A 27,749-nucleotide genomic window follows, 5' to 3' on the forward strand; every position below is an offset into this window, starting at 1 on the left:
AACAACATTAAATATTGATCAGCTAAAAGAATGCTTTTTCCCATGATCAGTGTTACAGTAAACAGAGATTGAGCAGAAGTTGGAATCAGTGTAAATAAAGTGACAGACAGAGGCGGCAGTTCACAGTGAACGTTCTTTTATTAAGACATGTTTTCCAGGGCATGGTTGGTTTCTTTTGTCTCATCAACATTACAAACATTCAGAGGAAACATCTTCCACGGCGATGTGCAAAACAGCGTATGAAAGGAAAACGGGTACATTCTCATTCACTGTTGGCTTCCAATGCGACCAGCTGGCCTTCAGCCAGAGACACAGACACTTTATTTTTTATATATTCTTTTTTTTTTTTCCAAACACACAGACAACGACAAGCTCAGGTAATTGCATTGATTTTTAGCGCTTAAAGGACGAAGAAAAGGAAACCTTTGATTTACACCACTACAGGTAAAAATGCCGGTACTGTATTTTTTAAACCCTCAGCAGGCCAATTAAATCTGCTGCTGTTCTCACCAGGTTTTTCTTGTAGCCGACACCTGGGGTTGATTAACTCACTCCAGCTCATATGGATTTAAATTAACCTCCATCTCCACTGGGGAGGCGGGGTTTTACTCTGCAGACTAATTCTTTTATCTAATATCTAACCTTTTAACTGTTGAAGGAAGATGAACTGATCAGGAAAATTTGCTTTTTAAGAGAATCCGTGTGACTCCCACTGCATTTTCATCCATTTGAGAGTTGGGGATTCATACTTTAAAACCAGTAGACATGGTTTTTAATAAGCAGGTCAAAGCTGAGCACATTTTCAAGTTCTTTCAAAACAGGATTACTGTTACTACATTTAAACTTTTGTTTTCACATTATTTCAATGAGTCTATTACAGTATGTAGAATCTGCTACACACTGAAATATACTCATTAATGCAGTTGAAACAAAGTTTATATGTGACACATTTAGCCCTGGGTTGACAAAGATAATTAGATTTTAGCCCAGAGTTTCATAATGACCTACATGATCCACAGTCATTATTAATTTTTTTTCATTTATTAAAGTGCCTCCAGGTACAAGACATTTTTCAAATTCCATAATTAGGTCATAGAGTAACAACCGAACCTTAAATTCAGTTGACCTAGATGTATATATTGTTTTGCTTATATTTATAAATTATTTGCCTTCTTACAATATTTCTTTGCCAAAGTACTTGCAAAGATTGACAAAGTTGATATAACAATGAAGCAATAAAGTGATTTTGACACAGAAATCTTGAGACTGGAGGTGCTTAGCTTAATTTATCAGGGGGTTACAGCTAGCTTGATGGATGTGCTTAGAAGCACCTCTAAAGCTCAATGATTAGAATGCTGTATTTCACGTCAACATACTTACACACATATTTTTCTTTTCACAACAACGATCTGTAAACAAGCCTTCCAGAAGTCTCTGCACCTGGCTGTCAGAAGTTGTTCCAGAGCCCAGAACCTCATCTTTTATTTCTGTTTTAACTCAGGTTAAATAAAAATCAGGTACATTGTCTGAATCTATGAGCTTTATGCTAATCTAAGCTAGTCACCTCCAGCTTCACATACAGACATGAGAGTGGTATTGATCTACACTTTGGGAAAAATGATTCCTCTCGTTCTTGCCAAGAGTCAGTTTAGATTGATCTGCCATGTCTGTCAGCCACAAGCAGCAGCCACTTTTAATTTAGAGTTTAGTTTAATTTAGTTTCCCCAGTCTTAAAGCTAAGTTAAGATGTCTATTTAACAAATTCTGATTGGATGTCCAAATGTTTGACCTGCAGATTATCCAGTTGATGTCTACTGGCTCCCGCACCATGAAAGAGCATTTCACTTTAAAGACCTTCCCTGGGTTTGGAACCGGCAACAATTTGGCACAAAAATGAAACAAAGACTTACACACACCCTCTCTCCCTCTCTCTCTCTCACACACACACACACACACACGCACACAGTAAACTCATTCAAATGGGACTGAATCACAGACAGATTATCACAGCAGCAACACCCCGCTTATTCATTCATATGCAACATTCATCTTCCACTTTGCAGGAGTGTGAAACACAGTGATGTGGTCAGAAAGCATAATTACTCATTTATACGTCTCTTTTTTTTCTGAGTCATTCTCGTGTTTGCTATTCAAATGTAAAGAGTAAAATAAATGTGGTCCCTGCTGGGAGGGTGTGTGATGTGGGAATAGGGCCCAGCGTGAGTACACTGACGTGTTAGACAGTTTTTATGTGTGCGGAAGAGTTAGAAATGAAACACAGTATTGCTGCTGAATGGCAGAGACACCGTGTTTTGTTTTGTTCTTTTCGGTTTGGTACACGCAGACTCATCTGGTCCACATGTGAGAAAACATCCTCGTATGGTCTGAGTGAGTAACGCAGGATGTGGAGGAGGTGAGAAGTCCAGCCCACCTGGTTTTGTTCCAGGTAGAAGAAACTGATGACATGAAGAGGTGAGACAGTCCCAGAGGATAAAAGACTCAACAGCTTTAGAGGAAAAACCTCCATAGGTGGGACAAAAGTCTTTGTTTTGAAAGTCAGATTCAAGTCTGAGCTCCGAATGTTGGCACTAAAAGTCAAGTGCAAGTCCATTCAAGTCACTCTGGCCCCTTCACCACACGTAAAACTATTTAAACTTTTTAAACAACAGAGTTATAGTTATAATTACCAATTTATTATTTGAAAAATTCTCAGTCTTTCTTCAGTGTTGGAATTTTTTTTAAATTTTGAATGGCAATTGTTGGCAATATAAATTTCTGCAAAACCACAGATGTATCGTGGTTTTGCAATAACACTTGGTTAGAGTTTGGAAAACATCGTATTATGGCTTGAAATACCCGGTTTTGTCACCACAATCTTTTCCCATAAACAGATCAGTGATTCTCGGAGACATTTATATTCATGCAACTTTCAGAGTGAAAACCCTTCTGTACGACACCACCGTGTGGCTGAGTTACTGCAATACTATCAGGAGCATCTACTGAGTTTATTAATTACCATATAGGAAGTTCAAATTGAATTTACATTTGACCTTTCTACAATCCAGGGATATGTGCAAATGTGCATGTTTAACACCTATGTTTCATATCACGTTCAGCTGCAAACCACTGTTGGTTTTGAGCAATCTGTTAATGTGAAACCTTCTGGATATTTTTGACAAGACACTCAAACAATATACAGCTGTGTTTGTGGTGATAGAACCAGGTGAGCCTAACCATCTTTTCATAAAACTAACCAACATATTTTGAGACAGCTGCCAAGCCAGAGACCACTGTTTGAGCCAGTGTTTTAACATTTGTAAGAGAACCAGCTCTATTTTGGCAAAACATGAGCTTTTACTAACCCTGGCCGAGCAGTGGAGCAGTGGAGCAGTGGAGCAGTGTCAAAAATTGGAAGCATATAAAACAACTAGATATTTTTTAACAAGATGTCAGGACATTGTCCAGCAGTGTGTGTTGTGACCAACACAGTTATTTTAAAACAGATCTTTTCCTAAACCTAACTGAGTGGTTTTCATGTATAATCCTAACCAGACTTAAAGCACAGCATTGTCACAGCATAAAACTGCAACTTAAACAATTAATGCAACATTTCAACATATCCGTGGTTTGCAGACATTGATTGACATCATAGCAACATTTTGTCACTTTTTGTAATTCCGTTTCTTCTGAGATCACTCCTTTATCATTTTTAAACAAGCAATATTTGATCTTTTGGCTTGGTAATGATATCAAGTCAATTAAATTAAAAAGGGTAAAGTCAAAGTTAAGTCACAAGTCAGTGGTCAAAGCCAGATTTTCTGAGCCTCAAGTCATCATCACATTTGTGACTACATCCCTGTTAACGTTTGTCTAGCACCTCATCAATCCTTTCATTGTTTTCTTTATTCAACCCAGTGAGAGTTTGGCTTGTTCCTCAAAAAATCACTAATTTCACATTTAAAATATCAAAATAATGACTGTAAACAAACAGGATGGTAGTCAAGAAGACTCTCCATCTTGACTTTCAGGTGTGTAGCACCTTGAATCAACCCTTGATTTGAAAGTATATTGGATGTCACATCACTCAATTTTCCCAAAAGCACCATTTTACTTTTCTTTTATTATGTTTACAAGATAACACTCTCTGTAGTCTGAGCAGAGTTGATGAAAATCCTTTTTCTGTGCACAGAAACAGAGACAGTGTCGTCATCCACCGTCTTCAAACTAGTTCATAGTGGATTTTATGCATCAAAATGAATCAGGGGGAAGGAGATAATCACAATGTTTGAATTGTCCAACATCAAATTGAAGTACGAAGTTATAAGTAACAATATGTTTTTTAAATTTAAATAATAATTTATGACTTCATTACCCAAAAAAGTCATGATAAAACACATTACTAAGAACTACTCTGTCTCTATGGTCTCTGCATCCCTCTCTTTGTTTTTTTAAGTCTCTCAGATTCCCTGAAGGCATCACTGATAACTCTTAGTGTGGCATCATTTATTTCACTTCATCTCTCCTCCTCCACACCTCCAGCTATTAAAGTTCTTCTATTTTTTCTGTCGTCTTTCTATAGTACCTTTATTTGTTTTCTTCCCTTTCATTAGCACTGTTTTCCCCTCTTTTTCAAGGTCAAGTTCCTCTTTGTCTGTCTTCCATTGCTTTTTAATAGCTTTCTCTTGTCACAAAAGTAAAAAATTACCCCCCGCTTTCTGCTTCCCCCCTTCCCACAGCATATCATCTCAGCAGTGAAATTTAAAGATTATCAGGACGATTCTCTTGTACTCCTTCCTGAAGTTATGGTTCAGGACACCATAGACAACAGCATTGAGGCAGCTGTTGAAGTACGCCATGAAGTAGCTGGCCGTGAACAGCCACTCCGGTATCGCCCGACTCAGCCTGGAGTCCAGCGCCACCGCCAGGCCAATCAGGTTAAGCGGCGCCCAGCAGACTGCGAAGAGCACGAACACCACGAACATGGTGAGGAAGTTGCGGAGGTCGTGCGGCTTGATTTTTGGCCGCGAGTCTGGCTTGACCCTGCGCCTCACCTGGATCACGAGGATCCAGATACGCAGGTAGCAGTAGGTGACTATGCCGATCGGCAGGATGAAGTGCACCACCACCACCGTGATGGTGTACAGTGAGCTCACCGACTGGGCGAAGGTGCAGGAGTACACACGCGGGTCGTACTGCAGTGACTCCACGAACCAGTTTGGCACTATGGCGAGGATGGTGAGCGCCCAGACGAGCACGACGTAGCACATGGTGTTGCTGTTGGAGAACAGTTTGTCATATTTGAGGCTGTGGCAGATGTAGCAGTAACGGTTGATGGCAATGCCCGTTATGTTGAAGATGGAGCCAATGACGCTGAGGCCCATGAGGAACCCACTGATCTGACAGTGGATGTAGCCGGCGATCCAGCCATCGTGGAAAATGGCCGTCAGGACCAGCGGGTAGGGATAGATGGCGACTACCAAGTCAGCGAGAGCCAGGCTCACCACAAAGGCGTTTCCTGCAGATGATAGGCAGACAGACAGACAGAGAGATATTAACAGAAACATATTACTAGGGGTTAACTCCAATTATTCAACATGGGTTCAATCCTAATACACAACCTATATTTAGGTTTATTGTTAAGTGGTGAACTCTAGTGGCTTTAGTAATTATTACAGCAGCAAAGAGGAAGTCAGGTGATATAGTAAAAAGAGCTACACAGCCCACACAGGGAGGAGGTTTGAGTGGGTGGATGGCTCAACCTAACACAGGATTCTTATACAAGAGACTGCTGTTCGTGTCTCATGTGAGACCAGAAGTGAACAGAGTCATAGTAATGTACTAACAACGTTAATCAATGTCATGTACAACAAACATGCGTATGTAACTTAAATTACATAACGAAAGCATGGTAAGTCCCTAAACCTACCGAAGTATGTTTGGTGCTTAGACCCAACTAAATTGACGTAAGGTTTGCTCTGTCTGTCAATGGTGCACTGCAACACTCGTCTTTTTTGGAGTCACTGGCAATAAACCTATTCATTTGTGAGGGTATGGAAAACAATTCAAATGCATTCTGTGAGGACGCCCTGATAGCTACAAAACATCAACCATTTTAATACAGGAACATTTTACACGATTCCTGATCCCTGTCCACTCGTTTTCCTGCTGGGTTTGATTTTCTATCTAAAAACATAAGGTTTATAAATGCATATGCAATGTGCTCACAGCTTGAAGGCTGAACAGAAATGAAACCAGCAGCTGAATGAATGAATCTTTACTTCTTCTTTACACTTTCTCTTTCCTCATCTAGAAAACACTATGAGCCTTTAAAAAATTATGATTCTGATGAACTCGGACAATGGTCTTAAAGTAGCGCTGAGAAGGATTACTCGATTAATCAATTGGTCCATTAACCATTTCAGTTATTTATCAAGCAAACAAATATTTTGATTATTGCTGCTTCTCAATTGTGATGATTTGCTGCTTTTCTCTTTTGTTTCATATCATCATAAACTGAATATGTTTGGGTTTTGACCTCCTGATCAGAGAAAACAATATTTATATATATCTATATTTGAAGATATCACCTCAGGTTCTGGGAACTAAACTATTCGCTGTCATTTAATAATTTAACAATGAATCAATTAGTTGTAAAGAAAACAGGAGAAATTATCTGATAAAGAATGTAAAGTATACACACTTTTAACTAGCTACTGGATTTAAACATTCAAACACACAAAAGATGCTATTGTCAATAGTTAAAGCTCCTGTTTGTAAGATGGTAAAACTGACGCTTTGTGTTTCCCAACTCGTCAGATACTGACGCTTTAGGATTGTAGGTCGGGTCGGCCACCATCTGAAAGCGTCAGTATTTGACGAGTTGGGAAACCCAAAGCGTCAGTTTTACCATCTTACAAACAGGAGCTTTAAAGGAAAAAGCAGAGTTAGATATTTTCTGGCATTTCTTATAAGAGATGGGGAGAGACAGCAGATCTGGCGCCAACAACATGACAAGGAAAAAGCGAGCACTGCCAGAAAAACAGCAGAACGCAAACAAAAGCAAAACAAAATCCGGGAACACTGAACGACTCGGAACAGGACGCTACTGAAAGAGAAGCAGCAAGCAAAAATAGTCTGACAAACAGACGAGCAAGCAAGCGGCAGACAAAACACCATAAAGTCGGATCACATTCCCCTCCAACTAAACTTTAATAGCATCTGGATCATTAAGCACTTTAAAACTCATCACTATAATGTTTCCACCATCAATACAGGCTGATGAATAAAACTGTCCAAAGCTGCTTCTGTACAAATTCAGTCCAACAATCAGCAGGCAGAACAAGCTTTCTAATGATGAGCCATTGTTGTTCCTGATGAGAGGAGTAAACACTGGTTTGTATGCGGCTCACAGCAGCAGGTGGAGCCGCAGTTTATTCTACTTTCTCGGCTGTTTGCTCGCTGCTATGTTGATAAAAAAAAAAAAAAAAACAGTTCCCGCCCTGCTGATGTGCTGTAAAGGTCTCCCACATGGGGAAATGAAGTTTGAAGGCCTGATTTAGGAGTTTAACATTTACCTGTCGCTAAGAGGGACCTGCACTGCATTTCAATTACATTTCCTCAGAGTTTTAGCCATTGTACAGAAATCCCTTTATAAAAGTGACCTGTGTCCGTTTTGCATTAGTATGGCAGGCAGGTCTCTGTCTCAGATATACTCACGTCTAACTCTAATGAAATCAGTTCGGTCTTTAATTCAGGTGTTTTCCTCTGTATAAAGGGTTTTTAGAACCCCAAACTGAGTGGGTTTTGTTGCTGAATTAAATTTGTTCTATTATAATCTTCTCCCTATCCATGTTGATGTGATTTAGCTAAATCGTTCGCGCTGAAATAAAACATCTAAAGTCAGGAAAAGTTGATATGTTGATGTCTCATTGATACCCAAAGTAGTATACATACTGTGGCAACAATTACAGTATACAACAAATAACTTAGTAAAGAACAGGGTTTCTTTTTTTCGTAATATTTTTTTTTGCCTTTTATGGCTTTTGTTGATAGAACAGGAAACAGGGAGAGAGAGGGGGAGTGACACGCAGCAAAGGGACCCAGGCTGAGAGTCGAACCTGGGTCCGCTGCAGACCCTCGGCATATGGGGCGCGCGCTCTACCAACTGAGCTAAACGCATCCCGAACAGGGTTTCTAATGTTTCCACTCGTCAGGAGTCTCAGGACATGTAATTCAGCTACACATGCTTTGCTTTTCATTATTTTTTTACATTGAGAGATTGTTTTCTTTTAAGTAAAGGATCTTAACATATTTTCCACCCCTGCTTACATCTGCCACAGTACACACTGGTGTGTATAGAGATACGTTCACCCAGTTTAATTGTGAACTGAGGGCATGTCAACAGCTAAAGCACCTCTGAGTGCCATGAATCTAGAAGTTTACAGCGTGAATGGCTCTAATGAGACTGACTCGCTTCAATCACTGAACAACACAGGGACTTAAACCTCTAACCTTGGCAGCGTTTCTTTTTCTTATTAACATATGGCTTCAGCTTTCAGGAGAGGAGGAACATTGTTGGGATTTGCTGCAAACAGAGTAATAAAGACAAAACAACGGACTAATACATATTGGCTGGCAGTTAACAAGTCCCTTGTCTCCGAGCCGCAGCTCCTTCCTAAGTAGCCTTCTGTGACGAAGAGTTGTCGTCCAGAATACTAACGATGAAGCTCCTTCATAATGAAGATGGAGTTGGCGGGTGATTAATACTGATTGGTCCCGCGCAGTTTAGCAGGTAGCGCAAAGTGTTGTTAACTCCCCTCACTCTCCACTCTGGGTGTGAAGATGTGCGCAATTTAATAAAAGTATTGACCAAAAGGTATTGATTTCAGCAGCTGCAGAGTGACAACTCTCAGCCGTTGGAGGGTTTCCTGCCAGCAGCAGCTTAACTACGTTTTGTCTGATCAGAGCATCTGCTGAAGGCCTAAGCAGGGATACTCAAATACAAATCTTAAAGGGCCACAAAGATTTTTTTCTATGACTCAAAGGTCCATGTATTGTGGTCGGTCAGGCCACATGCAATAATACTGTAATATTCAAAGCAAAATGTCCTTTTCATTCAAAACAGCAACAAAAATACGATCTAAAATAAAATGTCATTTCCATTTTGACAAATTAAAATAGTTGAATAAAACAACGTTTCTAAGTCTCTAAGTGAGCACCCTGTTGCTTTTTGTTGTTGTGTCATAGATGTGACAAGAATCCTACTTACTTATTTTTGTTCTTACCTCTGAATTTTGAGGAAATGTCTCTTCAAAATTCCTATGCTTCGTCTCATAGCCTAATGCTGTTTCAAATGGAAATCTTCATCACAGCTATAGTCTCCTGGCAAATTAAGCACACGGGTCTTGTGCTGGTTGGAGGGAGAATAAATACACATTTTTCAGTACATTCTACTTTGAATTGCCGATTTTCACTGTCCACTTTTCTTTTAGCAGTGAACTTGGAACAAGCCATTTTCGTGCAATCCAGAGGCTCCTACAGCTGGCAAAATGTCAATAGCGAATCCAGAAGCTCTAACTTGAAGCCTGGTAAGATTGAATTTCAAGATCCATCTTCTCGCATGATCTTGCCAATCGAGCTTCCTTGCAGGGTACATTTATTGATCTCTAGTACCAAGAAACAATTACCCAGTGAGAGACTGGGAGAGACGAGAAGTCGGGACATTTTCCAGCCGTGTTATTGACAATAAAACTAGATATCATGGAGGAGACATCGGGATTGTGTTTGTGGCAACCTAACTGGATACTTTTGATAACACAACAGTAAATGTCCAGCCGTGTTTGTAGCGACAAAACTGAATATTGTCAACGATATATCAATACAAATTCAGTATTGTAGTATTATTCATTATCATATATTATTATTCAGTAACAAAAAGCCAGATATTTTTGACTGTAATTCGGGATGATTTTCCAGCTGCTTCAGAAGCTTCAAAACAGGATATTTAAGATGAGATCAGCACATTTTCTGTCCCTGTTTGTGGTGACACAACCAGGTAAAGCAAACCAAGATCTTTTCCTTACCCTAACTAAGTGGTTTCTTTGACTAAACTTAACCAGATGATAAGCACAGCATTGTCACAAACACACAATTCAAAACTGGAAGTGAAGAAATTTTAAGTTCCACCATTAAACATTTAAAACGTTCAATATTTCCGCATTTTGCCGAAATTTAAATTGCGAAAATGTATTTCGGCTGTTGGGTTGCTGTCACATTGAAGATCATTTCTGTCTTGCACCTGTTCACACCTGCCATGGCAATGCCAATCTAATCAATGCTGCATTTCAAATAAATATTGTCTTTGTAAATGGTTAATAACGCGGGAACTGCCCTTTTTTGTTGGATCAATGACACATTGATGTGTTTTGTTGTTTTGTAGAGGAAATGTTGTCGGATCATAGAAGATACTCTCTGTGACACAACTTGACTTAACAGTTCTTTCATCGCAGTCAGACAACACGAGGCAGCTAAACTCCCTAATGAATGATAAATTAAAAACAACCAGCTATGCTAATTAGCCTGTTCATTTAGACAAATGATGAGCAAAGATTTCAATTAGTGTACTCTGATCTTTGCCTCTTGAGCGTGCGGAGAAGTTACAGTCGCTTCAAAGACATTGTTTTTTTCCACATTGAAATGCAAATTAATGCAGCAAGTCGCTCCAAAATCTAATCAGATCATCTGTTGTGTGGAGGGAGCAGTGCTGTGAACTTTGTACAGTTTCTATAGTCTGTTGTTCTTGACTTACTGTAACTGCCTGTCCCACACTTTTCACTCGGCTCAGTTTGTTTCTCTCAGCAGTGTGGGTGTGATCCTGACGATGGCTCTGACTGCTGCTGCTTGTTCAAGTACAACAGCAAACACTGCTGTCACCCTCCGAAACAAAGAGATCGGGTTGCAGTTTGCAGGGAAAAAATAGACAAGTCTGGCTGAGTCAGCCTTTAGCTGACATTTCTGGATCATGCTGAAATATTGTAAAGCCACAGGAGCTGGAGGCTGGGAGGGTTCAGAGTGTCATATTCAGGGCTGTAATCTGGATCTGAAAGATATGGAGGTCATGAGTTCAAATCCAAGTTTTTGACTCAACCCAAACCAAACTCAGTTATATTTTTGTGAACTTTAACACGATATTGAGGTCTAAATGTTGTTTGAAGCCGTCCATGTGAAAAGTTCAAATCAGTTTCATTTTGTTTCTTTCGTTTTTTCACTTCAACATTTAAACTTGCAGTAGCTGATTGCTTTCGGCCACTTGGGGGTGAAACAAACAAGCTGCTATTTCATAAAATTAACATATTTTCAGTTGGTATTTTGGACTTTGGTATTTTGAAAATGATACTTTAAATTCAAATCATCATGGTCATCCAATATTCACACTCTTTAGCTCTGTTTTTGTTCTCCACCACCCCTGAGGGAAATATCTGGCTCTTTAGCTGCTAAATGCTGCACTATGTTCACCAGCTGGTGTCTCCCTGGGTCTGCCTGCTGTTTGGTGCTGAGTGGATAATGTACAGTGGGTTTTTAGAGCTTTATATATAGCAATGAGCAATTCTTCTATAGCTATATAGCAATTTTAGCTGTTTTAGAATATTTAGACTAGAAATGCTAAGAATAAGCATCTAAAAACGAAGCATGTGCAGTGTAGTTAATATGCAGTTGTACAAGATGCTTTCATGTGCTGCTGATGCTGGGAGCGAGTAGCCACTGAAGCTTCTTAGCCTTTGATCAATAGACGGCTTCAGTAATTAATGATTGTTAGTGGTGGTGCAGAACATAGAGCTGATGAGGAAGCTGAAATAAGACCGGCTCTTTGTATTTAATGTTTGTCAAGAGATTTTAAACACCAAAAAAATCTATATTTTGAACATCAAACACAGTAAGCTGAGATGGAAATTTTAATTCTATGACCCGTTTCAGGAAGTCAAAACTTCCATCAAAAAACTAGAAGTCTGTCCACAGGCCCACATAGATATTATATGTAATTATATGGCTAAACTTCTGCTTCAATCCTCCAAACCAGCTGAGCAGATGCATACATGTGAACAGCTCAGTCACACTTGCATCATCCCTGCTGATGTTACTTAATATGGCCTTAAAAAGACAGTGGGATATGTTTGCTGGATGGAGCCATTTTATGTTGTTTTTGTACATTTTGAAACATGTCTCCAGCTGCCATGCTGCAACACTGTTTTGCTGTGAAGATTCAGACATTTTTGTGGACTAGGAAACTAAATTCATCATTTCATTATAACCGAGAGACTCTCAGATTATTCTGAAAACTCAGATTAAATGATTACCAATATAGGAAGTCGCACAAAACTAATCACCAAAGCCAATTATTTTTAGCAAATTAAACTCATATTTAATGGATATGGTGTTGTATTTCTAACCCTCACATGACCAAATGTTCAATCACAAGACTGTTTTCTAGTTGTTTGATGACATAAACACTCGCAAATATTTCCCATCCCTACCATCCTTCCCATAAAATATAAATGTGACATTAGTTCAAGGCAGTTTTATAAAATTGAAGGTAAATATGACCAGACAAAGCACAGGCAAAGGCGAAATCATTCCAGGCCTGATGATCCATTCATGGGTCAGAATTTGTATTGTTGTTCCCTGATTGGCTCCTGGGAACAATGGTCAAAAAGTAACTTTCTCAGTGAGCAAACAACCAGAGTCAAAACTGTTATTTCCATATATCAAGTTGTATTTTCTACCACATTTAGATTAAAATATGAGCAATAACAGCAAAGAAAACCATGAATCCAAGCTGACATCAGCCTCCATGATTAACTAATGACAAAACTCTGTGCAGCCGCCTTTTCAAGCCAACAGGAGAAGTGTGATCATCATAAGACAGATTTAGGATGCTGTAAAGCATTATATTAAACTGCACATTCTATACTTCACTACCATGACAGCTGAGAAATCTATAAAACAAATTTGTCTCCAGACTCCGTGAGGCCGAGAGGTCAACAAAGAGATGTGTTGTTGTGTCTCGAACGCCTCCAGCAGCAGCTCACCGACACAGAAACACAGACAGAATTATATAAAATGATCGAGTATCCGATCGGCAAAAGGAAATTAGATGGAATAAATCACATTGCCATGGCAGCTCAACAAAGAGGCTGAATCCTCGGGCAGGTGTGCTGCAGCAGGACTGGGTCGGGCAGGTGTTTGGGATCAGGTCAGGCTCATCAAACGTGATGTCGGGGGGAAACAGGAGGCCGTGACTTCATGTCGTAAACAGCAGCAGAGCACATGGCTTCACAGCACAGCAGACGATGTTCCTGCCACCTGTTGCTGCTGTCATCACACCTCTGTTTACTCTCTCTGGATCCGGAGGTTTTACTATCGTACTATGGAAAAGTCGTTCAGAGACAATGCATTTGAAAGGAATCCCATTAAATTATTTGGGATATTATATTATAAGTCCTGAAAGATTACATCTGAAAACCTTTAGCGTATCAATTGTCAACAGATTTTCTATATTTGACAATGAAATAAGGCCTAAAAGACATAAAAAAAAGAAGATGAATAATAATTACAGTCCACAAGTCATACATGGAGCAAAGGCAGAGTTTCTTAATTATGTTTGGCTCATTGATAAGTCCATTTCCAGAGGGGTAATTTAAAAAAGCTTCTCTGTCAGGTGAGAAGTATCAAAATGCTATATTCCCCCTGAGATAATGTGATGAGCTGGCTGAGTGGAATGGGTGTATCACTTTTGTGTGGGCGACCAGAATGTGTAACTGCAGTTTTGTTTTATGGCTTTTTACTATTAGACTTGGTGAATTGTTGTTTTTATTTAAAACAATATTTCCACTTCTTGCTCAACGTTTCATCATGTTCAGGCAATAAAACTACTAGGTTAGGTTAATTCATCTTATGTTTCACACAAGACAGGAGCAGCGATGGTCACCAAAAATAAAACATCATCTCTTATGAGTGATGAGACGCACAAAGTGAACCAACAAGAATGTGCATCAGGCAAGTCCAAGTGACTGACAGCCACTTAGTAAGTCATCTTAATGGATCACTTTCGCTAATTCCCCTATGACGTAACTCTCGAACAGTGCCAGAGCAGCCATTATGCACCATTACACACTATCAGTACCAGCCCCTTTAAAAATCTGGTCACATCATCGCAAATGCAAAACATCATGAGTTAGTCCAAACACTAACTAAACAAACAAGTCCATGTCTTTTAATCTTTTGAAGTGAGGAGACCATTTGAAAAACTGCAGCCATCAGGCCTCATCTGATTTGGATCTCTTCCAACAAACAGGCTGCAGGCAGCCTTGAAACTGAAGATCAACCTAAGCTTCATTTCAGCACTGGGAGAGACAGCTGATGAGCCAGAGACCTCTGTTCAAGACTGTATTTCAATATCTGTAAGTGTGAACCAACAGCCCAGTAACCAGGACATCATGCTAGCAATTCACATGATATGATTATTAGCTGAATTTTACACCGGGAGGTGGAGGGGAAGGTGGTTGCATTATACCACTAGATGTTTATAGGGACACTTGGAGAAATTTCCACTCATTTTTGTTGTGTCAAAATGGATACCAACAGTGAGTACTTGTCACAGGATGTCAGACAGTTTCTATCTGTGATCATAGTGACCAAAACGGGTATTTTAAGCGTAACTGTGATGATATAACCAAGTGTTTTTTGTGCCTTAACCTAAACAGAACAGCTTTATCTTATTTGTGGTTTTGCAGAAACGTACTTTGCTAACATTTGTTCTGCCAATTGGGTCGGATGTCGGAATATTTTCAAGCAAAACGGGATCTTTTTCCCAAATTTCCGAGTGTGACACTGCGACAAAAACAATTTTTGGCAGGAATTTAGAACATCTCTGGCTGCAAATACGGCCGTTGTTGACGAGACCTCTGTACAATTTTTAGCTGTTGTTTTGGCGACATTTCAGCATTTGTGTGTGTTAAACCACTTATATTTATATATCGGAAATATTTTTAACAAGACGTCGGGAAATTTTCCAGATGTGTTTCTGGCGCAAATAACAGGTACTTTGAACCAAAACATGGTATTGAAGATGATGGGTTTTTTTTTTTTGCTTTAACCTAACCCTAACCCTAACATAAAATTGAAATGTATCTGAAAGTAATGCAAAGTTGCGACGTCAAGAAACATAAAGTTTCAACATCTGTGGGTTGCTGAAATGTGTATAGCTAACACTTATTCTGGTGATTGGGTTGTCTGACTGCAAAAAAACTTTGTGTAGACGCACTAAATACAAACATTTAACTGAAAATGGCTTGCATCTCCTTACTCTTCACGCACAATGTTCATGAATGCTATGCAGCCTCACTGATTACATGCTGTTAATAAAGTGAGGTCGAGGTAATCAGTGAAATCATGTGCAGTGATTAGCTGGAGTGACAACACTATCTTCAACTCTCCATGACCCATGATTCTCCAGTGCTGCTTTGAAAGTTGTTATGGAAGCTCTCACGGCACCACAACGTTTTTAAAAGGTGTGTAATCTGTAAACCCAGAGGAGGTTTCCATAAATATTTCTCCTCCTGCTGGCCAGCTGTGACCTTGCTCGGGCAGTGCAGTCACCCAACACTGACGCTGTAAAGGTTTAATGATGTGTTGTCATTACACTGCACTCCTCTAAAATCTATAGATAACAACAGGGATTCATTCAGCAGAATGAAAAGAGGAAATGAACTCTGACAGAGCGACCATGTGTGAAAGAATTCGTGATAAGAGAAACGGAAAAAAAAGAATGAAAATGCTGCCGTCGCGACTGTTTTGGATGGTGTGACCACCACAGTCCGATACACCCCTCCAGGAGGCCTGAAATGTGGCTTTTAAAAGTTATGATGGCAGATGATGTCAGCTTGAATGCGTTGCAAGTTATTGTCCACAAAGGACCGCTTTGTGTCACCTCCTCATTTTGTAGCTCCAAAACTCTGCTGGATGTTAGTGAAACAAGGTCAAATGAACATATTGATCAACAGCAGACAAGTGCATTTCACTGCAGTAGCTGTTTGCAATCCCAGTGCTCTTCATATTATTTTTTAGGTTAACATACTTTTTTTGTTTTTCACTTCCTTAATTAAAGGGACAGTTCACCCCAGAATCAACTAGAGACCATCTTGCAGTAAGTAGCACACCAGCCGCAACCCATCAATATGTTTACGTTCCAACCAATGACTATTCAGTACTCATGGGTCAGACACCACACCCATCTTTAAACTCAACTTTCATTTTGATCTGAACTTCACACCTGTGAAGTTTCTAAACTGTGTCTTAGACAGTTGTGTAACTATTGCATTACCAAAATCTGCTCACAGACAGAACAAACTTTTACGTGAGTTGATGAGAAGTTTTAAACATCTATAAGAAGTTACTTCAGCCAGGCACAGAGACAAACAGTGGTGAGGAGATTAGACGGAGGTGAACGAAAAGGAGATCTGTGCAAGACTAATTTGACTCTGAGCGGCGCCCTCTCATGGTTGTACGCTTGGCATCCATGCCACCATGAAGGGTTATATGAAACAGACATATGTAAAGGGAGCATAAACAAGCTTCAAGTGTAAGTTTTGTGAAAACATTGCCAGCTGATGCTGTGACAGCTGGTAGTCATTATTTCTTGTACTACTCAGTTTTTTCAAATTGAATCTGCTGGTTCTTAAATTAAGCTTCCACTGAAATGTTTGTTTTTCTACATTTCCAGCTCAACAAAAAGGGAACACAGATTTGAAATAAATCTGAGTTGTATTCTTAAATTGTTAAAAAGTTTTCAAAGAAGCTTAAACAATTTCACAAACAGATTGACTTCTGGTTTCAGCTTTGATAAAATACTGTATAGCCCAAATCTAACTTTATCCACTGACTGCATGTTTGTATGTATGTGGATAATCTGGTCATCACGGCTCGTTTCAGACTGATGAAACCCGGTGTCATCTTCTGCAGAGAGTTCACTCATTAACATGAGTTTCATTAGTCGGGAGCTTCAGGGCTCATAGAGTTCTTCAAAGTAAACTCTGGCAAACTCTGGATGAAAATGAAGGTCAGAGAAGAACCATCTTACGAGTAAATCCCCTCAGTGGGTGATATTTCAGAGCGGACCCCCCTTCCTGCTGGTTTCCAGCTGTCAGACCGGTTGGTTTGAGATTCAGTGCAGCAACCAGAGAACAGCCATCTGCTCTGCTTTACTTCATATGATACAGAATCTGCCATGCTATGCTTAAAACTGGCCAAACTCCATCTGTGAGGGGCTGCTGATATTTATCACATGACATATAGATATGAGATATATCACAGATTTACAGATTATATATTATCCTGTTCTTTTAGAGCAGATTAACGCAGAAGTTATGTGAGGTTATTTGTGATCCTTGTGAAAAGTACAAGCTCGTCTCCGCCCAAAGTCTGCAACCTCTCTTTCACTTGAACTCACAGTATAAAATTGTAAAAATAAAAGTTGTTTTGCAAACCTGTGAAAGTTCCAGACACCACAGAGAGTCAGTCTGAGCATCTCACAAAGCAGCTGTTGGAGTCTGGACATTGCTCAACTTTAACAATTAAGGCAGAATAATAAGCAGCTTTAATGAAGAATAGACGCAGTAATAAAAATGCAGGTTCACGAATGGATCGGAGTGACATTTAGAGTTCATCAGCAGCCTGGTGTGCAGTGGATTACTCTGTCCAGGTGGGATTGTCATCTGGGTCTGAAAAGGTTGAGACTGGCTGATCTAACAGCCTCGAGATCAATGAAAACTGTCTGAGTCAGTCATGCCTTTGCAAATTGATTTTCAGCCGGACAGCTTTTGCTATTTCAGGGGAAATTAGTTGAATTGAGTGAGTCTGGGCAATCTCAGGTCGTCCACTCCGGTCCACATGTTGGACTGCCTGTGAGCAACCCTCTCAGCCCAGGTTGCTGCACAGCAGCTGAAGATTTACAAGTCATTGCATTCCCACGTGTCCCATTTCCATGACATGTTGGGTGCAAAGGACTTTAGATGGAGTGATAAAAGTAAAAAAAACAAACATTTTTAACAGTTATCATCTGCTCAGTCCTGCTCCAGTTTGCTCCAAAAGCAGAAGAAGAAGAAGAAGAAGAAGAAGAAGAAGAAGAAGGAGACAATGAAGATGAAGGAGAAGATGAAGAAGAAGATGAAGAAGGAGGTAAAGACGACAAAGATGACAAAGACGTTGCTGGTGACGACGCTGACGACAACGCTGAAGATGACCAGGAATATAGCGATAACAACGGTGAAGAAGAAAAAGAAGAAGAAAAGAAGACCAGGACCAAAATTATAAACCAAAGAGATGAAGACGAAGTAAAGAAGAAGAAAAAGAGGACAATGGAGATGGCAATGGGAACAGAGACGGAAACGACAACGATGACAACGACCACCAGGAACATAGCAATGACCGCGAAGAAGAAGAACACCAGGGAAGAAAACGATAACAACCAAGAAGAAGAAGAAAAAGAAGACCGGTAGTAATATGATAACAACCAAGAAGAAGAGAAAGGAGAAAAAAGACTATGATGAATACGACAACAAAGAGGAACAAAAGATAACAACCAAGAAGAGGAAAAGCAGGATGATGACGAGGAGGAAGAAAAAGAAGATGAAGAACAAGCAGATGGAGATAAAGAAGAAGAAGAAGAAGAATCTTTATTTTGTCAGTTATACTTTACATGCAACATGCAAACACACCTGAAATTAGTCCTCTGCATTTAACCCATCACTAGCTGCACATTGTAAGCACACACACACACACACACACACACACACCTACACACACACACACACACTGCAAGCTAGGAGCAGTGGGCTGCCATGTCAGCGCCCGGGGATGCGAAGAAGAAAACCATTCAAAAGAATGCAGAGGAAAAAAGAGGGTGACGTAGAAAAAGATTACAAAGAAGAATATAAAGAAGAATACTATGAAGAACAATTGTGAGAGAAGAAATGATAAAGAAGACCACGAAAAAGGAAAAAAACAGTACAAGGACGAATAAGAAAAAGAAGAAGTAGACGAAGAAGAAGAAAAAGAGAGTCTGGGCAATCAGCCAGTAACCAGCAATGCCGTACACAATGCAGCAGCTCCAGCGAGCTGTCCAACAAGTGAACACATTCCTCTGCACTGACGTGCTAATTCCCTCTTCAGATATAAACAATGACACGATGTTCCTCCCTGTTTATATATTATTTACAGGTATTTTGGGTCTGTGCAGATTATGAAAGAAGGCAATCTGTCTGTTTTGTGTAGATATGGTGACATAATAAACTGTGACAGGACTTTGCAGATGATCAGGGGATGTGTCACTGATGCTGCAGATGATGGATGGAGGGGAGGAAAGGAAGATGCAAAGAAAAGAGGAGTTTAACTCACTGGTAGAATATAGGAGGGGAATTTCGAGGGGAAGACCTGAGATATGTGAGAGCTGACAGGAGGGAAGAGAAAAGTAATTAAGCGCAGAGGAGAGTGACTGAAAAGGGGGAGAAAAGAGAGGACATGGAGGAGGAAAGGTGAGGAGAAGTTTAAAGGAATGAATCAAATGAAAGGACTAGCAAGGCAGGAGAGGAGAGGAGAGGAGAGGAGAGGAGAGGAGAGGAGAGGAGGGGAATTAGAAAGGCAGGAGATGAATTGAGAGGAGAGCTGAGAAGATGGGGGACAGGAGAAAAAGGGAGAGGGGGGAAGAAAAAGGAGATAAGAGGGGACAGGAGGGGAGATCAGATGAATGAGGAGGCGGCAGGGAGAATAAATGAGAGCGGTGAACAATTCATCCAGTTTTCCACATTCAGTCGTTTCACTGCGGGATTCCAGGGATGCACCAGATTGATGGAAAAGCAGGAAACAAATGATTGTCCTTCCTAACGGATGCGTGCAGGACAGCTGTGATGAGCTGAGGGGAATGACAGAATGTGGCTGTTTATGTATTGATTTATGGCGATGCTAATTCATCATGGTGACAGTGTGGAACTCCAGAGCATGACTGTGACCGGATCATCTTAGGCTGCAGATTTGGCCACAGAAAATAATCTTAAAATAGAGACAAAGAAGATTAAGTTGGCAACTCAACCCTCCCTTTCTTTTTTCTGCTTTTTGCCACTTTTTTAAATTCACTGCCTTCTTGACCTGAGATCCTTTTTCTTTATAAACGTATCACTATCGGTCAAGACATCCCTTTGCAACAATTGAATTTAGCCCGTCCTCATCAGAAAAACAAGCATATATGTCGACATTGAGAGAAGCCTTTTTACGACCAGTATTTATGTTTCTTGTTCTTGTGGCCATATGTAATTATTAAAGCAGCAAAGGAGAAAGTAAAGAGGAGGGAGTATAAAGGAGACGAGTTCGAAAAGGAAGGAGGACGGAGACAGGTGACTATCTCCCAGGACACTGAGTTATTTTATCTTACTAACGTAGTTTAGATTTGACACGTACGTTACCTAACTTTAGCGATGTTCATGGCTTAGGTATGTTCATAACTGCAGTTACACAATGTTGTAAAATGTATAAACTTGAGAAAGAGTAAAGAAAAAATATATAAAAAATATTCCTTCAGTCAATGCAAATAGTAAAATGCCTTCAGTAGTTGAGTAGACTCGAGTTAGGTACAAGTACCTAACTACTTAATTTTAAGCCAAACCACAATGTTTACCTAAAACTGTTGTTTTTGGAGTCACTGGCAATCGACCCATTCAGTGTTTAAGGTATGAAGATGTGTTGATTAAACTAGTTAAAGGTGAAGTTCAAATGTAGGCTCGCTTAAATTAAAATTCACATGAAGATAGTTCAAAGTTCAAAGTTAAAACTGGGCTAAATTTGACTTAAAAATCAAACTCCTCTCGAAATGTAGGTGACATATAACCTGCTTTAACATAATGCCAATGACTTCAGTGTCACATCATTTAGTACAGTTTTAGCATTTGCAAATGTTTTTAAAGACAGACAGATCAACATGAGACATCCAGATATTCTTTGCAGGGGCTGCGTAACAGAACAAAAGACGAAAAATAACCGCACACTGCGGTCTTGTTTCTGGACATGGCAAAGTCAAAGATGTAGTCCAGAAGCTCCTGCAAACTGGTGAAACTGATATCCACACCCACCTCACCCCGAGAGAGAGGCGTCAGTCAGCTGGGTGAAGGTGAGAAGCGTTTGAACGAGTGTTACACAGTGAATGATTGAGAAAGTGCACCATCACCATACTTAAACCATACCTTCTTCACACGTTTAATGACAGCTGGCTTGTCACCTTGGAACAACTACAAACACTGCTGAATGTATGTGTTTACATTCATAATCATCTAGAAGCTGCAGAACTGGAAATGACTGCAGCATCATGGTTCATCAGAGTGACACTTCTTCCACTAATGTCTTTCTGGAGAGCAGCTCTGTACACTCAGAGTTTCTCAGCAGCATGTTAACACACCACAGAAATACATCTTTCCAGCCATAGATACAGTAAAGAAGACACCAAGTTCATTATATGCTGTGCGTCTGTCCGGGCGCCATACTGAGGAGGTCAAGATCTGCCAGAAAACAAATATAATGTTCCCTGAGAGATGCCGATTTCACGACAAAATCAACTGTAACTTGCCTCATTCCTGTTTTTTATAAACTTGAGAAATTGAACATAATAGTGGGTACATGTCAGATGTAATCAGCTCTAAGCCAAAACATTCATCTTCTAAAGAGCCACAACACTGGAACATGCAGGCTCCGATCTATGAACCGGCAGCAAGAATTTCAGGTTGTGTTAGTTTCTCCAAAGACTGTAGATTCTGTACATTATCATAAAGCCCTCTGGTTGCTTGTTATAATAAAATCCACTCATTAATAAAATAAACAAGACTATGTTCCCTCGACTCCAATTATGAGAGGAACATCCAGTTAAGAGGCATTCCAAATCTTAAACATCTTATTTTCATTTCACTTATGAGTACTATTAGTGTACTGCTACTTCACACTTTTATTAAATTTTCAGTTATCTATTGCTTAATAATATGTAGCAGCTGATCCAGTTTTGTGGCTATTCAGAGGCTTAAAGGAGAACTTCGGTCGATTTAAACATGCAGCTTCATTGCTCAAGCTACCCTTGACTTGCCAGTACCGAACACATTTGGTCCAACCATTACAGAGCTCCGTGAACGGAGACTTAGCATAGACAGCTAACAGCATGGGGTCAGAACTTTACACTGTGTTTTAAGCGTCTTAACATGCTCCACATCTCACACCAAAAGTTATGCAACATCAGCAGACACCTTACAACACAGCACTGTAGCGTGTATGACTCAAAATGAATAAAAAAGTAGTTAAAACAGTGTGTTTGTGCAAGCAGCTACTTACCTGTTTGTTGACATCTGCGTCTTCCGATAGCTAGACCAAACTAGTCAATCCGTCAAGTGTGCACTTAACAGGCTTAACAGGCTATTGTAAGGCTCATGGCTCATGACAGGCTGTAACATGGACATGTACATTATGAACAGAAACCAGTGAGGGTGTAAGCGCACACTCGACGGATTGACTAGTTTGGTCTAGCTACCTGTTCGCGTCTTCGGTACTGGCAAGTCAAGGGTAGCTTGAGCAATGAAGCTGCATGTTTAAATCGACCGAAGTTCTCCTTTAATGTTTTTACGTGAGAGCTGATTATCTTATATGCTTCAAGCCCTCTGTATGAGGCTGAGTTAAGTGGATTTTCATTTTGTGTGAGCTGTTCCTTTAATACAGAAACTAGGTTAGCTGATTCAGGCTTCAGGACATGATTGCCTTCCTCCTTCACATTCTCCCAAGTGAAATGGAGTTTGACCCGAACTTTTGACATTTCACAAATAAGCTTCTCAAACATCAACAATCCCCCCGATAAGTGTGTGTGTGTGTGTGTGTGTGAATTGATTTTCCTGTCAATACTGGAGCTTCACAGGAAGTCCAGCTTCAGAAAGGTGCAGATCATAAATGGCAAAACAACTCATCAATATTGATGTATTGTCTGGGAAGGCTTCTGTCCTCTCTGAGTGCTTTTAATGTGAAACCTACCACTTCAGACGGCTCCACTGCGTCATGCTGCTGATTGAGAGATGGCAATTATGTGCCTGATTGATTTTTCTCTGTTTGAGGGGTCCTAAGTGCCCGGGTTATTTATGCATGCCGTTGCTCTTGAAGGCGTGTAGTTCACATCAGTCTGTGGCTACTTTCAGATTTACACATCGATTACAGTGAGTCACCAACTATGTCTTCACAACTTCCAAAAGTCCTTGACCGAAAGCCAACACGATGGCAAATCTCCCAGCTGCCTCTGCAGAGCCACTCCAAAAAGGCCAGACTGTAATTTTCAGACACTGGTGGTGACAAATATTCTGTCAGTGCTGCAGTTTTATAAAACTACAACAACAACAGCAACATGTCAGACAGCGACGTGCGTCTGCAGCAGCCAAAGGTTCTGTCAGAGAGTCCTTGAGTAACTCACCAAAGCTGTAATCTGTTCAAGTCGCTCAGCAAGGAGTCACAGAAAAATACAGCGAGGGAGAAAGTTACAGGGAACTGAGTCATGAATGTGTGAAACACTTTCACCAGATCCGACCTGTTAATACTTCTCATTACACTTTTTTCTTACCATCATTTACTGGTTTATCTATTCTTAATCTATTTATTGTTCTTTATTCTTTTTGCTGACAAAAATGTTTTATCCTTCCTTTGATGTTGCATGTATTCATTTTTTCGAAAATACATAACGGGGTGGCTTTAGCTCAGGAAGTAGTGCAAGTCGTCTAGTAATCGGAAGGTCGCTGGTTCAAATCCCAGGCTGTGTGCCAAAGTGTCCTTGAGCAAGATACTGGACCCCAAATCGCTCCTGATGAGGCATAGCAGCCTCTGTGTATGACAGTGTGTGTGAATGGGTGTGTTGTAAGGCGGCTTTGAGTGGTCAGTAAAATGGAAAGGCGGTATGGAAATGCTAGTCCATTTACCATATATATTTTTGCATTACTCTTTAATTCCCTCTCTTTCCTTTTCTGTGATGTTGCATGTTTTATGACTTTTTTTCCTTTTATTTTTAGTTAATCATATATATATTCTGCCTTCTTGTTTTAACGTATGTCTCTGGATCAATAAAGTATCTATCTATCTATCTATCTATCTATCTATCTATCTATCTATCTATCTATCTATCTTGATCATAGCTTAGATATTTGATATCAGATGGGTCAATATTTTTATATTGGTCCGCTACTGATTACCAATTGTTTATCAAAGCTGATATTGAGCATTTTTATGATTACTGGGATCATTGTTGGATCATCAAGTTAAACCGATAAAATACACAAATTCAAAAATCCTGTGATGATGCAGCATGTAATCTGCAAAGCAACTAGTAAATACAAATACAATAGTTGCCTCTGAAGTGGAGTGGAAATATAAAGAAGCGGAAAACAGAAAAACTCAATTAGAGTACAAGTACCTCAGATTGATCACTCTAACATGATATCTTTACATTAACAACACTGCCTATTCACATGGTAGTATATAAAGTATATTAGTATCCATAATCCAATAATGATCATTTCTGTTTCACAATATTTTGTTCTAAGTGACATTTGAATGTCTGCTTTTGAAAACATCCTATATTTCTTGTACTATTCCTGCAGAAAATTAAGATGTAATTAATTTGAGTAAGTAACTAGATTTGAAATATATAAATATATGCCAATACTTTAATGGTGTAAAGTGTAAACTTTTAGAATATTAGAGGAATATCATAAGATAATAGAAGATGCAAGAAAGACCTCCAGAAAAATTGGATAAAGTTTGGTAATAAAGTCATCACAGTGAAAATAGAGTATTAAAACTTTCCACTGAAGAGAAGTCTGGACTTTTTAACAGCTTTTTTGCACAATATGTATTTATCTAGACAACCTGCACGTGCACAAAGACTCTTACCTGCTTTCCTGAGCTTCCTGTTCCTGAACACGGACACGATCACCAGCAGGTTCCCGATAACATCCACCACGATGGTCGTGATCAGCACGCCGGCCAGCACTGTCACCACCCAGGGGAAGGATTGGTGCTGCTGACCCGGAGCTCCTTCCTCCCCCGCCGGCGTGGTGTTGCGGGGCACCAGGGTCCCCTCCACCATGGTGGGCTCATGGTCCTCCAGGGACATCAGTTGCGGGAGGTGCCTCGGGTCGACGAGTCGCATTGGGTCGTGGTCGCGGAGGGTCGGTCCATTCAGCATTACGCACGGCGTGTCCGGGGGAAGTCAGTCAGAGTTGGGGTGACGAGGGGAACTCAGTCTATATAATGACGTCATATTATATGCTTGACGATATTTGTGAGACAGGATCATTTATATCTTATAGTTTCTAACAACAATTTACAGCTATTTTAGACATCTACACTGGCAACGCTGAACTAACGCACGAGAACTGCAGCGAGATGAAGAGGAATGAGATCAGAGATGTGACCCCTGACCAGGTGAGCAGGTGATTCAGTGGGACACCTGAGAAACTTCCTCTCAGACACCTCAACGTGTTCGATAGAAAAGCTCCAATCTGCTGCGACAAATGACGATACACGAATAAAAAACAAAGAAATGTCCCTTTTTTAATCCAAAAAATTACTACAATTATAGCCTATATTCGATTATATGAGTTTAAACTCTTGTGAATCACTTGGTGTTTTTATAACGCCTGTTCTGGAGGATGGTGCGGCCGCCTCAGCATCCCTTCTCCCCGCGTCCATGCGGGCTTTCAGCCTAGGCGCACCGGGGAGCTGTGCGCATCGCTGCGCGTAATGGCACAGTAGCGATGTGTGCCTCCAAACGCGGCATACTTTCTGTGAATCTAGCGCAGTTTTATCTTGGATCTGTCCCGCTGTTTGCCTGCGTAGGTTCACTCGTCACTATAAGATGCTATTCGCTCAATGAATCCACAGAAATTAACATTCAGCGACAGAAAAAACGCGTAAAAAGTCGGGCTGGTGATTCCAGTCTCGACCGGCTGCAGATCAGAAGCCGCTTCAGTTTGTGAATCGAGTCCGTCTCGCGCAGCCGGAGAGATGTTCCCGCGCTGAGGTTTCATTCACAAATCCGCTCCGTTACTCCGGTGCATCAGCTTTATTCAGCTTCATACAGCTGCAGAAGCCGCTCCGGTTCATTCACAGTCTCAACTTCAGCTGTGAGCGTGTGAGTGGTGGTCGAGGAGGGTTTCACGCGCCTTATAGCATCCAGTGATGATGCTCCTCGCCCCCCCCCCCCCCCCCCCCCCCCCCCCCCTCTCTCTCCCCGCGTGTAAATGTGTGCGTGTTTCAGTCCCCCTCTCTCGTTTGATCCACAGAGATGCGCTCTCTTTCCTCTCGTCTTTCTTGTTCTCCCTTCAACTTGTTTCTGTATGTTTATCCTTTCTCTCATTCTATCCTCCATCTGTTCATCTCTCCAGGTTTTTCACCTGTGTGTTATATGTTTTTAATTTGATCCACAGTGATGCTCTCTCTCTTTCTTACCGCCTCTTCCAGATGATGTTGCGCAGTGCTCGGGTGCGCGTCTTGCTGTCGGCTGTCTCAGCAGCATCGTTCGGTTCCGGAAGAACTCCCAGTCCATCTTTGGCTCTCAGTGACGACCTTACCTCGACCTCATATATTTTTGCAAAACCACTGAATTTGAAACTTTAAATTTAAGAACATCTTAACATTGTCACAAAGAGCACTTGGTATGGGTTAGGAAAATACTATGTTTTGGCTTAAAGGGGCTCCATGTAACAAGTCTACATAAATGTACATGTATTAATGCATTTTCTACTGGCCGTTTCTGAGCAGATTGTAATGTGATGTGAAAAATAAGACCTTCTCCATCTCTTGGTTGCCTACACAAGAGTGTCAGTGATTTGCTGAAGTTGTTTGATGCTGCTGGGCGGTGGATTTCTCTGTGAAGAACTCTGATCTGATCTGCTCTGATTTTTCAGACCTCCAGGTTATTGCACTGGTTTTGCTAAACAGTTCTGGTGTCCCCTTCAGGAATTGCTCTTGAGAAGATGTCCTGTTTGTTGTTCCCCCCCGAATATTGAAGTGAGATAATTGTGTTGTTACAAAATCCCATTTTGTCGCCAAAATACAACTGGAGATCCCAACTCCCTCCTTTTCGTTAGAATATATAGTTTTTGACACCACAAACCGCTGCAAACTTAACTTACAAATGTTGAAACTGTGTTTTGTTCTTGCAGCTTTGTCTTCTGTAGCTCCACCATCATCTCATCCACCTCCAGACATGAAGGATAGCTCATAAAGATGTAATGTGCATGTGATGTGGCATGTTTGGTTGAGATCTTCACTTCAGTTCCCTCACTTTCAGAAAAATGCTCTTTGTTAAATGTATTGCTCAATTTTTTTGTATCTCTTTATTGGCAAACAAATTACACTCACAACCTTCCTAAAAGTGTAGGAAGGTGGAGAGAGATTGTGTAAACATATATGCATGTAGTGTAAGGAAAATCAATTACACTTAATAATATTATCAAATGTGCATTATTACCACAATATTTCATAATTTTTCTATATCACGGTTATTGTAAATACAGGTATTTCACGACACCGTGAATGTGAACGTGTCTGTCATTGTAGAAACGCCAAGAAGAAACATTGCATCCTGGAGACTGGACTAATGTTTTATTTCTTAAATTGTGTCAGTCAAAGGAAAC

General features: G+C 40.4%; 1 protein-coding gene across 1 annotated transcript; it reads right to left on the reverse strand.

Moving 5' to 3' along the window:
• Positions 1–3,383: 3,383 nt before the first annotated feature.
• Positions 3,384–26,286, reverse strand: mtnr1al (melatonin receptor type 1A like). The gene is made up of 2 exons (XM_030395446.1): positions 25,000–26,286; positions 3,384–5,515 (listed from the first exon to the last, which is right to left on the reverse strand). The coding sequence occupies exons 1-2, from the start codon at positions 25,292–25,294 to the stop codon at positions 4,746–4,748; spliced, it is 1,065 nt and encodes a 354-aa protein (XP_030251306.1). The 5' UTR covers positions 25,295–26,286; the 3' UTR covers positions 3,384–4,745.
• Positions 26,287–27,749: the final 1,463 nt, after the last annotated feature.

The sequence above is a fragment of the Sparus aurata genome, chromosome 18, assembly GCF_900880675.1.
Source record: "Sparus aurata chromosome 18, fSpaAur1.1, whole genome shotgun sequence".
NCBI lineage: Eukaryota > Metazoa > Chordata > Actinopteri > Spariformes > Sparidae > Sparus > Sparus aurata.

Bases quoted from the DNA above. Each gene is read 5' to 3' on its own strand.
- mtnr1al (XM_030395446.1), bottom strand. From the start codon at position 25,294: ATGCTGAATGGACCGACCCTCCGCGACCACGACCCAATGCGACTCGTC. The intron at 5,516-24,999 runs GTAAGAGTCTTT...TATCATCTGCAG, and splicing joins CAGGAAGCTCAGGAAAGCAG to GAAACGCCTTTGTGGTGAGC.